Source organism: Cyprinus carpio, chromosome A15 (genome assembly GCF_018340385.1).
Source record: "Cyprinus carpio isolate SPL01 chromosome A15, ASM1834038v1, whole genome shotgun sequence".
NCBI lineage: Eukaryota > Metazoa > Chordata > Actinopteri > Cypriniformes > Cyprinidae > Cyprinus > Cyprinus carpio.
Window position 1 is genome coordinate 9016206 of NC_056586.1, and position 15302 is coordinate 9031507.

The 15302-nt window shown below is 36.4% G+C and overlaps 2 protein-coding genes across 8 annotated transcripts in view; one reads left to right on the forward strand and one right to left on the reverse strand.

Moving 5' to 3' along the window:
• The window catches only part of LOC109099162 (cell adhesion molecule 2-like), a 219000-nt gene extending 215601 nt beyond the window's left edge, over positions 1 to 3399 (forward strand). For 3 of the 7 annotated variants that reach the window (XM_042770920.1, XM_042770919.1, XM_042770922.1), the window contains 3 exons: positions 1184 to 1306; positions 1418 to 1523; positions 2005 to 3399. In XM_042770920.1, the coding sequence (XP_042626854.1) occupies positions 1184 to 1306; positions 1418 to 1523; positions 2005 to 2110 (335 nt within the window). In that variant the 3' untranslated portion in view covers positions 2111 to 3399. The other 4 variants (XM_042770925.1, XM_042770924.1, XM_042770926.1 and 1 more) reach the window with 2 other exon arrangements.
• Positions 3400 to 8549: 5150 nt separating this feature from the next.
• Positions 8550 to 14741, reverse strand: LOC109058332 (transcription regulator protein BACH1-like). The gene is given in 7 exon segments (XM_042770927.1): positions 8550 to 10643; positions 10793 to 10830; positions 10833 to 10901; positions 11726 to 11932; positions 12145 to 13365; positions 13662 to 13916; positions 14584 to 14741. Coding segments are annotated over 6 exon segments (2007 nt in total). The 5' UTR covers positions 13902 to 13916; positions 14584 to 14741; the 3' UTR covers positions 8550 to 10411.
• Between the last annotated feature and the right edge of the window lie 561 nt (positions 14742 to 15302).

The following is a 15302-nucleotide window of genomic DNA, read 5'->3' on the forward strand; positions in this document are numbered from 1 at the left end:
GCAAAACGTCTTTATGACCACATCAAACAGGAGACTTACAGTGTGCTCGTAGCACGTGCTCTTCAATTGCGTGCACAAATGCGGCAGTGTGCTATAGCCTATATCATTTCATATTAAAGTGCAAAAGAAACTACGAGCATGCAATGCCAAAATTTTTCCAAATTCAGCTGCCACGTCTTGCGTTTTTTAAAGCGAAGAGTGTTTGATAACTTTATACAATTTCTGTATATTTCCTACTTGCTGAAGGGCACAGGTAGCTAAATATGACATTTATTATAACGGATTTATGTGAAGATTGTTTAAGTTCACTTAAATTAGAAGTTTTTATTTTTTAAAGTCTAATAAATTATAAAATGGATAGCTCTCAATTATACTGTAATGTTGAATGGATATTGTCAATGGTTAAATATATATAGGAAAAAAATAATTTCATAGAGACATTAGTAGTACTGGTATCTGTGATACTTGCCTTCAGTTTTTTTAAAAGATGCCGTTAAACATATATTAAAAACTTAAGAGAGTAATTTCAGGAAAAAAATGTGCGATTAAGGATTTTTTTCAGTCGTTTGACAGCACTAGTCTGAAGGTAAAATGTGCTCACACCAGTCCTGATTCTAACACAAACCCACCACATTCTGCATAGTTTTGTGACTATCAGAGCAGAAACGAAAACTGCTGCTCTTCGTATGGTTTTCCATTGTCTCCTTTAATGTTCTTATGTAAATTGCACAAGCTTATTTCGCTTATCACTTTTTTCACTATCACTACATCAAAAGATCAGAAAAGGCCCATACATGCACCCACCCATAGACTCTCCCCTCACAGAAATCAGGAAAGTTGTTGAAAGTGACAGGAATGTGTCTCCATCGTCTACTTGTGATTCGATCTTAACACCAGGTATAAACAAGGGATAGGATTTTTTTTCAAAAGCAATGTTGTGAAAGATCTAAACCGTTTCAAATATACAAAACTGTGAATGGAATCAACTGAGAAATGAAATGACTGCCTGCTCAAGCTGAGATGCTTACCACTGTATTAAGTGAACTGTGTGAAGTAATGAGTCTGCGGGTCTTATATTAACACACCGACCCATAACTGGCTAATTATAGTGACTGTTCCACTGGAGTTTAGAGCGCAAATCCAAAGCGTCTTCTCATGCCTTGCTCTCCATCTCCTCCTCTAGATCCCAATGCTCTGATGCAGCCCGGCCCCGACCACGCGCTCATCGGGGGAGTGGTGGCCGTGGTGGTCTTCATCACCCTGTGCTTCATCATCGTCGTGGGCCGATATCTGGCCAGGCACAAAGGTACGACTTCCCTCCCGTCTCGCCCCCTCACCTATAGTGTGCAAAATGCTTGAACATGTCCACTGTTGTACCTTATGTGTCTATGTGACCTATGTGGGACTGTGTGGACAGGGACATACTTAACCAATGAGGCCAAAGGAGCAGAGGACGCCCCTGACGCAGACACTGCCATCATCAATGCGGAGGGGAACCACGCACATGCAGAGGAAAAGAAAGAGTACTTCATTTAGCACCTCTGTTTTTTCTGTTCAGTATTTTCACGGCAACGCTGCGAGCCAGCAGAGGAGGCGTTATAGTCCCTCACAGCACTAGTCTGGTCTGGCTTTACTCTCTCTTTGTCTCCTCGACTCCAGTTGGAGTCGTTTCGTGAACCTCTTTAAGGCCAAATTTGAAACGCCACTTCTTGCAAAAGAATGTTGCCTTTGGTTAAACCAATTGTAACCGTCCAAAAATGTATATATATATATATATCAAATCGAAAACAAATAATCAGTTGAGTTTGTAACTGTAACACCAGGTCCATTTAGGCCAAAAAACCCTATCCCACCCTTCCAAAATGATTCCCGTTTGATTTGCCAAGTGCCAAAATATACAGACATGTGCTTGTCATGTTTGTTGCTGTGTTTATTCATTTAATTTCCCAATGAATACTGATTTCTCAACTACCCTCACTGTGCCTGTTATATACCTTTTTACAGATATTACCAGGGAGCGGCAAGAAATGTGGTTCATCTCAAGTCGGAAAACCTTGGCTTTGCCAATAATTACGCTTTAAGACAAGAATACGTGAGATGTATAATGTAAATATCATGTACTGTCTTTGTTTATGTGTGCGTGTCTGTTGTTTTCCATTTTGAAAGTGGGTGTTTTTTTTTGTTTTTTAAGTACGCCCTGTAATAAAGAATGTGCCCAAGAGATACAGACAATTATGTAATGTACATATACCCAAAACAAGTTGGCAGATTGAAAGTGGCAGGAACTCAATGAAGCACAAATGAGAATTGGTGTGTAACCATTAAAAGCGAGATTATTTTCTATTTCCATCATACCTGTCTGTATATTCTTGCACTGTTAATACCCCACCCCCACCATCCACCCACCCACCTCTGAGCGTTTATTTCAAACCTGTAAATGTATCAAACGTAAGCACAAAGTCATTGTAAAATGTCATTGGTTTAGACAGTCTCAGGATGAAAAGAAGAGCCTAATTGAATTAGTCTTTTATCACTGGAGTGAATGAATTTTTGTTCTCGCTTTGTGAATTGAGCCATTTGTTTGACGTTTGAATGGAAGTTCGGCATTGTTTCATTTCGATTCGCTGACCGATCCTTGTTAATATTGCTGTATATTACTTTGCTAAAGTGATTATTGGTGGAATATTGTTAAACTATAGGATCCCATATATATATATGAGAAAACAAATGTCAAAATATCTATTTCAAGTGTCCCATTATTTTAGTTTATATTAGTGAAGTAAATATTTGTTTGTTAGTTTGTTTTGTCCCAACCCAGGGAATGTATATAATGTGTATACTTCAGCATTTAGTAAGCTGTTTATTTAACTGAATTTGAATTCTTTATTGCTCTGTTTTATGCTACATGTGTGCGATTCCATTTTAGCCTCTATATACTAAGTATGTCCTAACGGATACTTGTCATTAATACTAATTTATTGGGTAAATCTGATTGACAAACACAACACATTACTATTTGTGATTTTTTCTAAGCTTGTGAACAGATATGACCGTTTGTTCATGAGAAGGTCAGATCAACAATCACCATTATTGCCTTTGTGTTTGCAACAGAACATACGACCACACATTGAAGCTCTGGAGAAGCGTAATCTTCAGTGTACGTTTTTACGAAACATGTCTCCAGTGTTCATACTTTATTTCACTCTTTATAACATCAACTAGAACGAAGACATTTTTCTAAGAACTTTTGATTTGCTTTATTGTTTTTTTGTTTTTTTTTTGCTGTATGGGAAAATGTGTGAGGTTGCTTTTACATTAAATATCTGACTTTTTCAAACTATGCCTCTGTAAGAAAAGAAAAAAAAACTCAGAGTACTGAGTAAAATATGCACAAACTCAGATTTGTGTTTTCTTCTTCATGCAACACACAAGTATGTCTTAACACTAAACACACACACACACACACACACACACACACATATATATATAAATTACACATATACATTATATATGTATATGTGTGTACGTATATCACATTTATAATATTTTATATATATATGTATATATATATATATATATATATATATATATATATATATATATATATATATATATAGTATAATAATTAAAAATCACATGATTCATACAATTATGCAATATGCAAATAATGTTGAAAAAAATATCACATATGTAACTGTTTTATTATAGTCTATTAATTAAACATATTCTATATTATATTATTATAATATATAAAAATATAATTATTATGAATTAAAATAAAAAATACAAGAAATAAAACTTTTTATTTAGATTATTTATTTATATAAATTGCACATAATGTTTGCATTATAGTATTTAGGTGCTTAATATGTGAGTAAATCAGATACTTGAGTTGAAATAATGGAATAATCTTTTAAACATTCTGAAGTGGGCTTGTATTATGATTTCCGTGGCTACATGCTGCCCCCAAGAGCCAGAAGCTCTCGGTGCATGAGAATGTGGAGGTTCTTCTTCTCTTAAAGCTTTGTTTATTGACTCCAACTTTAAGTGGCTTTCTGCCGAAAATTTCAAATCCTGTCCTTCTTTCCACTGTACCGCCATGGCGACAGCTTTACATAATCCATAGTACGAGTTGGCAGAGAAATTACAGGAAAGGATTTGAGGAGATCAAAAAATTGGGAAGGAGCAATGCAGTGTGTTCAGCCTTAAACCTAGACTGAGGCTTAACTGAATAACCTTCACAAAACCATTACATTTCTCTGCGCTCGCAAAGACTGTGTGCTGTGTGTTTAAATGTTAGTTAATGCTTGTGGGTTATAATCGATAGAATTTAAATAACAATAAAAAAAAAACTATCTATTTTCATATGGCTTTTTACATGAAAGGACAAGTTTGGAGTTAATGGTCATTCGGGGCTCTGGGTAAAGTAGTTGTTGATGATGTTTTGTAACCATAAATGTTGTAAACAGAAGTCACACATTGTAGTTGTTGATGATGTTTTGTAATCATAAATGTCAGGTTAGGGCAAGCTGTCACATTTTTATTGGTTTTATTTATTTATTAAGTTTATTTGACACAATATTTTTGGCCAAAACAATGGAGTTTTTAACATGTTGCAAAAAAAGCCATTAATACACATTAGTACAGACTAGAACCTATAATATGATATTTAATGGCAGATTTTGAGTCTAATGACATGTTTTTATTCAGCATGTGTTTAATGAGCTGTATCATTGTATCTCCTGGACAATATTGGTTAAACACTCAATATCTTTCAATAGAAATGAACTAATTCCTAAAATAAACCCCACCCTGAGAAATATACACTGCAGTAAAAAGTGTGACAACTAGCCCCAGTCTCCCATGTGCTATATATCTCATCTTTTATTGCAAGAATTTTACTAATTCATCTCAAGCTTGGTGGAACTTGCCATCTGTGTAAAATCCCAAGAGGCTTAATTATTAGGATTGATATTTTCCCAGTGCAGTTTACATGGAATATTTTTAGACCGCTTCCAGTTTGCTGTTTGGCTGTAGTTTGAGCTTAAATCAGCGGCAAGGCCAAACATCTCCAAGTGGAGAAGATCTTTGTGAAGCAGGGTGGATTTCTATTCTGTGCCTCCAATGAATGTAACTTACAATTAAAGTACATGAGTTTGGGTTTTTAAATGAATAAATAACCCCGATTAGGGTGACAACATCAAACATTCGAGTCAAAGACATACTGATACAAAATACACATAGGGGCTCGAAACACTGAATCTTTTCAGAATCTGTTTATACAATAACCATCTGAATTAACCAATGAATCAGGCTTTCCAATGCTACATATGAGAACGGTTTAAAACAAACTGATTCACTAAAATGAATCTGACTTTCCAAAGCTAAATAATTTATGGGGGGGGGGGGGTCTTTTATGACAAGAATAAATCAAACTTTCCAAAGCTATATATGAGAAAGAGATATGTTTAGGACTAATCGATTCACTAGAATGTATTAAACTTTCCAAAGCTACATAAAAGAGAAGTATGTACAGATACAGGTATAGAGAGGTTTGTTTAGGATGAACCGATTCACTAGAATGAATCAGATTTTCATAGGTTAAATATGAGAAAGAGGAGAAATATTAAAAAACAACTAACCAAATCACTAAAACTTACTGGTTCATTAGAATGGTTTGGTGTATGAGAGACAGGTTCATTCAGAACGAACCGATTCACTATAATGAATCAGACTTTCCAAAGCTACATGAGAGAGAGCTTTTTAGCACAGAATGATTCATTAGAATGAAACAAGCTTTCCAAATCTAAATATGAGGACTTAACAGTACTACAAACTAGAGAGTTAACAAAGTAAAACAAATGTGACATTGCGCTAAACTGCTGAAAGTTTCTCCCTGTATTTGTCACGACTCTCACAAGACAAGCAGATTTTTAAAACTGTAAAAATATACATTAAAAACTATACATATAGTTTATACACACACACACACACACACACAATATCTTTGTTGTAGTTATATATATATAATTTTATTACACCATCAGTATTATGTCAGCTTTTATTGAGTGAACCAGTCATCAATGGCTCTTTGTGCCACTGTTTCAAAGCAGCACAATTATGTAGAGAAAAATCATTTTAAAACTAACCCAATAACAGCCTGTTAACCAGCACCTCTAAATTTGCCTTTTATTTCTCGTTGTTTTGTTAGGTACATTCACATGATTTACAGTGGATTCTCCCGCCTGTCACTGTATGGCATGTTGGCTATGCCATTGCCATATTTCTAAGCACATACCTCATTAAAGACCTTTGAGAGGAAAACAAAACGAAATAAGTAATTTGGAGATCTTTAGTATGCATGGAGGAGGTAAACAAATGAGATCACCTTGAAAGGACAATTAAGAACCGAGCTAAGAACCTGTCTGGCCGCACAAAGTAATTACAACTTAAAAGATAAATGATTACGTTTTTAATGGTGTTTTGAATCGAGTTAGTTTTAACAAAACAAGGAGCAATCGATACACTTGCAGAAGACCACGAACAGACCCAATTGTCAGTGTTTAGCTTAATGACGGACACTGAAATGGCCCAGCGACCTTGAGCAGACAGGCGGACCAACAGAAAGTGGGTTTTCTACTGATTAAATTGTATGTTCCCTAGACATATAATAAAATCTGAATTGTAAGATACAAACTCAGAATAAATAAATTTAACTACCTTTTTCAGTATTTTCTTACATGGTGGGGAAAAAATGAAATTGAAGATTTAAACTGAACAGAATTCTGGGGAAAAAAGAAAAAAAAAACTCAGAATTTTAAGTTGTAAACTTAAAATTACAAGGAATAAAGTCAGTTTATTCTATATCAGAGTTTATATCTCAAAGTGCAGACTTTTTCTCAGAATTCTGAGTTAACAAAAAAAAATTGACTTTTTATCTCTCAATTCTACTTTTTTTTCTGCACAATTGCGAGTTTATATCTCACGTTTTTTTCTCAGAATTGCTACATTTTATAAACGGTGAGAAAAAAACTCAATTTAAAGAAGAATTGATGGTGGAAACAAGATTACATACAATTCTAACTTTTATTCTTAGAATTTAGAGTTTATATCTATATAGCCTATTTCTGAACTTTTTTCTCAGAACTGCAAGAAAAAAGTGTGAAACGTGAAATAAAAAGTCCCAATTATTACCCTATTATATTTTTTCACCCTGTGGTGGAAACCATTTCATAGCCCATAGTTCAAGCAATATGACAGTGAAGCAGAAGCAACTATCAATGCACAAGTTTTATTTTACATACATTGTTTATATATTTTATTCTTCTTTTGAACAGATTTCTTCTTTTTCTGATGATTTCATCTCCTCTCTGTGAATAAGAAACAATAAAACTCTGTCTATTTGTGTCATATATGACAGCATGTGGAAGATGACTCTAATACCACTTGTTGATGCTAAAAATCCTAGCCTTGTCAGCAGCAGAGAGAAAGGTAGCAGCATCACTGCACGTGGTCTGATCGCCTTTTGATGCTGCTGGACTGCCGAGGACGGATGGTAAAGGGTCTCCAGTCACGTTTCCTCTGGGCACAGAATTTCCTGCATTTCCAATGTTAGGAAATGCAACATATTTCTGTCTCCCCTTCATGCGCCTGGATGGAGGCCTCGTGTTAGAAGATGGCCCAGGCAAGGAAGGTATGAATGGAGGTAACTGGATCTGGTAAGGGCTCTCGAAAGTAGGAGTAATGGTTGGCCTTGTCGGCTTTGGAATAAATAAAATTGAATAAAATGAATAAACATCTGTTCTTTTAATCTTAAGATTTTCACATGACACAACGTATTTACCTTATTTAAAATGACTAAATGTGTATAGCCCACGGAAATATTCTAGATTAATATTAAAATATGAACAGACACAAAATATATGCTTAATCCATTAAGATGAAATAAATGTCCTGGTGGTACTGCTCACCTATTCATTGCGATCACAAACAGTTGAACTGATCTGAACAGATTCCACTAAAGTCGCCTCTTAACTATGGCGTCATAATGCGTCACGCTCCACCGCTGACGTTGCTCTCTAGGTCGAGGGTGCTTCATGCAGGAGTTCAAGCAACACAGCAGTAAGAGGTCGTTCACAGAGGACTCATTTTTGCATTTCTTTTTCCCATGTTTTCCTGTTAACATGCACATCTCTTGCAGCATCTCTCGCATGACACAGCATTCTAAAAACGCAGAGCTCCAGTTAAAAGTTGCTTAACCTTGCTTTTTTTTATTTATTATTCTACAGACTTTGGTACCTAAGACTATAAAAGTCTCTTTCTGTGTTGTGCATGTTTTGGACGACAGTGAAGAGTGTAGCCTATACAGTAACTTAGTGTGTGCGTGTGCGAACGCTCTATAAATAACAAATGATTATTCTCACCAAATTACTCACCTCTTCAACAGAGACCTAAAGACAAATATCATTATATATAATCATAAAATTAAAAAAGGACTGAATTATTTGTTTATTATGTGTTCGCAAGCACCACTTCACTCACACATTGAGTGAAAAAAAAAAAAAACATTTTATTTGCTACTATCTGTTAAATCTGAATCAAATAGTGAATTATACAGTGCATTCTAGGTCTACATGACAGTATTTCGGTTACAGGGTTAAAACAAAACAAAAACAACAAAAACAAAAGGCATGAAAGAGTAAGAATAGAACATTCCATTGATGCTACAATTGCAAAATGAACATGTTGTCTTTTATTCAATTGGAAGCATTTGCAGCCCATTTTACTTCCATAATGTGAAGTAATTCTGAGTCAAACAGGATATTTCGCTAGAAAAAAAAAAGTAGGTTAGAAACTGATGAAAAGTACCACAACAAGAGTTAAAATAATGCCTTAATCTCTATTTGTGATCCAATAGCCAATAGACTGCATGGCCTTGATGACATCAGCTGAAAGGGAAAGTCATTTCAGAAGATAATACATTTTGATGAAATACTAGACAACATTTCATTGAAATAAAGTGTAATGGAGAATCGTGCACAATAAGACCAGAAACATGTATTAAGAATGGAAATACAATCAATTTTGATTTTACATTGACCTTGAAACTGATCTTTTTCCAAACGCATTCCACATTCACAAGCAAAAAGTGAACAGTATCTAAACGTTCTCTATTTTTTTTTTTTTACCTATGGATAAAAGCCTATGGATTCTATGCTTTTTTTCACAAACCTTACATGATATGCATGAAATCTTACTTGCCAGTTATTTAAATGTCACTATAACTATGACGTATGCATATATGAATACTTAAAAAAAGAGAGATGCATATTCAATGCACAATTTTCATGCCGGTAATGCAAAGGCGTATTAGGAATACACTGGAATGTACTTATTTATATGCTCTACATAGCATAACAAAATCATCATCCATTGACATAATAAAGTATTACAATGATTGTCCTTTGTGGCAGTTTACATGAAGTTAATGTTAGGACTGGAAATTAATCCAGGGGTCATTCCTGTTATGTAGTACATTTTCACATGTCTATATTTGAATAAAAATATAAAATTGACATTTGTTGCAAATTAAAGTCATATTAGTTTTCTTTAATGACAAATTACAATACACTAAAAAAAAAACATTAAAAAAAAACAATTTATTAAGAAATATTCCAAGTGCTTTTCTTTGTTTAATCAAAATATTTAAACCAAACTTGGTTACATTGTTTTCATTTCTAATCTTTTTATTGAGATTTCCTTTGTCTTCACTTTTGCTTTCCACACTATTAGTCTGCTGAAAAATCCCAAAAGCCACTTCCTTAATGACATGATTGTCCAGGAAGTGACATTTTTGGTAGGAAATCACACATCATCATATGCATGTATTAGCAATTAATTTAAAGAATTATTTGATGTCTTGTGCTATTAGTTTGTTTGTCTTTAAAATATTCCTGCCTGTTGGAAAATGGGTATGATAGAATCAAAATATCAAAACATGGTTAAAAATATCAAAATTAACTAAATTAGCTAACTATCAGTCTGTAATTAAACAATTATTTACAAGTATATAATTAACACTTTATGAGCCTGAGCTTAGCAGAACATATTTCTGAAATACTTCATTTTTTTAAGTCTCAGAGTTCAAAATGTGTGGCATAACAGGAATGACCTCTATGGCGCAACAGCAAACAAGGAATGAAAGTGATATCCGTATGCATCAATATAGCATTTCCATACGAAACTCCTGTTAATAGTGCAAATTTAGTCACGTCCATACTTGGAAACATTATGAAAGTGCTCCTAATAAGAAAGTAATGCTCAAAAGTGTAACTGACGGCAGCAGAAAGGTAAGCTCCTGAGTAAAACTGAAATATCAGACCATTCCCAAGCTGCTTTGCTCTGTTGAACATCATGGAGCTGGATCTGTAACAGTGCTCTGGACGTTGTCTTGAAGGAAGGCAGTGGGCAACCTGAGTGCTACTGTGTCTCCTTCAGGACATGTGTCTGCAAGAAAGGTGTCCAGGGAGGAGTTCCCATGGGTGTCCTGGTCTGGGCCAGCCAGGCTAGGAGAGGCTATGGGGGTGAGGAGGGTGGGAGGAGGAGACGTACGGAGGTGGGACCTGTTCAACTGTGGACGAGGCGTCCATAGAGGTCTCTGAGTCAAAGGCGGAGGACATCCTCTACTGAGTCAGCTTGTACAGTAATTTCCTCCTTCTCACACCTCTGGCCAGCGCTTGCATCCTGTTCTTGGTGTTTGTTTTTGCAGACTGTGAATTATCGAGGCGTCCATTCTCCATCTTGACAGAGGCTCTGACAAAGGCCTCGAAGAGGCTCTGACGGGGATCCTCTATGCTAAGCTTGCAATACAGCTGGTTGTGATCTTGCAGTAATTTCTCCTTCTTCACACCTCATTGCTGTGTCAGTTGCCTTGTGTTGCATAAATGTATTCAGCACGAGTATGGGTCACCAACTTGGTTTGTATGTCAAAAAAAAAGAATCTGTTCTGTTTTAAGAGTAAATTTCAGTTTGAAAATCACAACTTTTAATTTTCCGTTTTTTCTGTTTTAGTACAAGCGGAAGAGATGTGCCTCACTGCACACAAGAAGAGTCCAACTCCTCCCACCTTACAGATAAATAGGAAAAATATCTAAACCACTCTTTGAGGGGATCCAACCATCTTTTGTGAGGAGCTACTGTCACGTTGGAAGTTATAGCTGGGACTATTTCCACGCTGCGTAATAATTCATTGCAATGCACCGATGGTACAGCAGCAAAGGTCCATGATTATTACACAGGAATGAGAGTATAGTTCCTAGCCATATCGGCCTAGAAAATCACAACTTTTAATTTTCCATTGGTTTTAGTTCACGATGTAACTACTGAAGAGTCCAGTTTTAAATAGGAAAAATATCTAAACTCTTTGGTCATTTTTGAGCGAGATGCTAACAGTCTAATCAGATTCAATGATCTATGCTAAGCTAAGCTAAAAGTGCTACAACCACAAACCCATATCGGCTGAATGGATTTGAAAACAGTAAAACTCAACTGTTTAACTCTAGGGGAGTTGGAAAGTGAGCCTATTTTCAAAAATAGTGGAGTGTTCCTTTAACCTTATTTAACCTTAGTCAATTGCAATTAATGGTGTAAATGGGGCTTAAACTGTCGGGACCACTCAAATACAAAATGTTATTTTAGATTCAGTTGATGTGACAAACAGATATACCAGTTTCTTGATTTCTCCCTCCAGTCTGTAGATGCAGTCCAACTTTCTCTTGCGGCAACGCTGTGCAGCCATGCGGTTCTTACTGCGCCGCCTCACATCCTGAACAAACTCCAGCTGTTCTGGTGTCAGTTGCTCGCGTTTTAACATCTGCAGGAACGCTCTCCGGGTCATGCTGGAAATTTGCTCCACAGGGAATGGCAAATCCACCTGGGAAGAAAACCGAGACGTCAACACTGCATTATAGAGGACTGCAGCTGTGTTCAGCCTCGAGTTTGGTTGCATTTTTTCAGTAGGGACTGACACTTTTAATTGAAGCATGCCAGGGAATCTCAATGGAGTACAAAATAAAGCAGAAGTCTGCAATTTGGTGCCAAACTTCAACTCTAACTTAATGAAGTTCACCTCTAATCAATGCTCACCTCTTGCATTTGTTCACTGCTACCGCACTGCGTGCAGTCTCCATCCGATTCACACTCAGAGTTTTCCATTGAGTTAATGGGGGACATGTAGGGACTATCTCCAGTGTCCTCTTTGGACAGAGTGTCCCCTCCACATGTCTGTCTATCGTTAGAGCTCAGGTCTCTCAGGAAGGGACAATCATCAGGCGCAGCTCCCAGATCCAGATGCTTTAACCAGTGGAAGTCTGAGCCATTTCCTGCAGATGACTGGTCAATAGAGTCCAAAGGTAGTGGCTCATTTAACGTGGAGGCCAAATCCGGCCAAAAACCCTTTGCAAGATGTTCAGCCACTTCCCTTTCCTCCATGCTTCGTTCTGTGGAGCAATCTTTGGGGGTCAGTTCCGAGAATGTTTGTTCGTTGGAATCAAACACCCGGTTGTCTTCGGTGCCAATGTTGCTTAGGTCTGGAGAGCCAGAAATGCCGTCCAAAACCCCGCTTGACTGCGTGGAATTCAGAGGACATAGCTGGGTACAGTCGTTGGACGGCATTAGAGGCCCTTCACGTTGGTCAAAATGGCCCTCGGTGATACTGGCTATGTCCAGGTCTTTATCAGTAGGCGGTTCACAATGCATATCCTTCTGGAATTCGTCCTCCATTGCTAAAATCTCCCCACTACAGCCAGCTGCAGAAGAATGCAGTTTCTCATTGTCACCGGTGCTCGAAATAGACAGGAAAGGACAAACTTCAGCAGCCGCCAAGGAAGACGAATGCAACTGTGGGCCACAGCTCTGCAGGCAAAACTGATCCTGGCCATCACCCATGTGGTATGAAGTGCTTCTTGAGTAAAGTGGGGACAAATCTAACTGCATTTCTTTGTCATTTGAGATTGGGGGACAATCTTTAGGACTTTCTGCAGAGGATGTTATAGATGCAGCTTGCATGACAGTGCTTGCATCTTGAGGTACACAATCTTCTTCAGTTTCCGGGTTTTGGTCGTTTGGACTGCAGACGGCTTGTGATTTCTCACGGGACGCTTGGCTCTTGCTTTTACTCTTCACTTTTTTCGAGCTTCCACCACCATCAGAAAACTTTGGGACGAGGAATTCAAAGCAGGCTTTATCCAGGTTTTGAAATCCGAGAAATTCGGCACATCTGTGGATCTCCATGATGTTTTCTTTCGTGAAGTGAAGTTTTGCAGTGTAGGCAAACTGCAGAAGCGGCTCAAATCCTTCCACCGTGACCTTTGGAGATTAATGATCTAGTCAGGATTACCGCATGGATAAATCATTTGCAAATTGCATAACTGGGTTATTGCTGTAACTTCATTTACTCGATTTAATCTCATTAAACAAGCCCTAATTTGCCAGCACTGCAATGGAAACAGTTTTTAAAGGAATACTTCACACAATGTCATTATTTACTCATATTCATTAAAAATGTGTTTAAAAAAAAAACGACAAATCATACAGGGATGAAAGCTTAACCGCAGTTTTCTCAAAACCTCCAGGTTCAACGCATCCACCATATCAAGCATTACCTCATCCGGTAACCTGACGGTGAGGTCTGCTCGACTGTGGTTTGTCAGTCTGGTGTAAAAATAGCCGCTGCAGGAAGCCAGCACTGAAGAGTGCGCTCGAAAGCTCCTGCGCTCCACTTCAACGGTCACATCGCACAAGAGCTCCTTCTGTCTCAGCTCCTCCAGCGAGCGAAGAACATGATGGCTGTGAACAGCGGACTGAAAGGTGAAAACAGAGGTCCGGGGGCCATCCACAGACATGACGCAGGGGTTTAGCTACAAAATAACAGATACATAGATGCAACTGTGTAACAAAAAGTGGAAATACAGAAATAGATGCATCAAATAACAATTTACACATTACACCATGTAGAATATAGTTATAAATTAAATATGCAAATAAAAAGACAAGTATAATACTTTTTATTGTTAAATTATATGTGTATATATATATATATATATATATATATATATATATATATATATATATATAATATATATATGCAAATAAAAAGACAAGTATAATACTTTTTATTGTTAAATCATTTGAGTAACCATTAGAGTAAGTAAACAGAGTGGCTGTGCATGACTTTGCAAAACATTAAAAACATGTTTTCAGCTAACAGCTAGAGAAAAGATAGTTATTCTTTCAGTATATGTGTCTTTCTTATGGTTCGCGTAAAATGAATAGATTAGTTTTGACTGGACATGTCACCATTAGCCAAAACGAGTGTTAAGCAACTGTGTAAATATTTGGTATAAATAAATATTGCTTAACCTGGAAATGCTAATTTCTCAATATGGCATAACCTTCGAGATAATAGAACGAAGGCAGGAGCTAGCTAAGGTAACGTTAGTTGTTGACAGTGAAATTGAGACACATTTTAACACATTCTTGTTAACACGTCGTGTTTGTATGTTTGTAGAGGAACGGAACACCGACCTGACATATCACTGGAGATCAGAAGCCGTCAAAAATCCCCTTCTGTCCATCGCTTTCGCAGTCTAACGGCGAAATCGTGATAAAGTTTGAAAGCGAGAGAGGTCCATAACGTCTGTTTACCTGTCATGTGACTGTCCAGTGCGGCAGTGAGCGCGCGTCACACAGCACGCACAGAACGTACTGCGTCTGCTAGCCACGCCTGTTAAGAGCCACGCCCACTTCTAGAATAGCTAGAAGATTTTAGATAGAAATTATTTTCTTGTCTTGATAAAAGCAGATGACAATATCAATTAAGAAAAATATTTAATTAATTAGAACAAATTTAATTAGATCAAATAATTGTTAATTATGTATAATGATTATTATTTTTATGTTTAAAAACACGTGTTGAATAAATGTTGAATTTATTAATGTAATTATTATTAATATGAATTATAGGGAATTATTAATAGTATTAATATACAGAGAACTGTTGTTGAGTAATATCAAAGCCTCTTTAAGTCATTATATAATAATAAAAATAATACAAGGGACAACTATATTCTATAGAAATATAAAACAAATAAAAAAAATAAGAAAACATAAAATTTAAATTTAAAAAAACACAAAAAATACATATTATTAATAATAATAACAATAAGTAAAATAGAATAAATATAACAATTATTGTTCAGATAATAGATGAACCTTTATTTTGAAATACAATGATAATTTGCTTA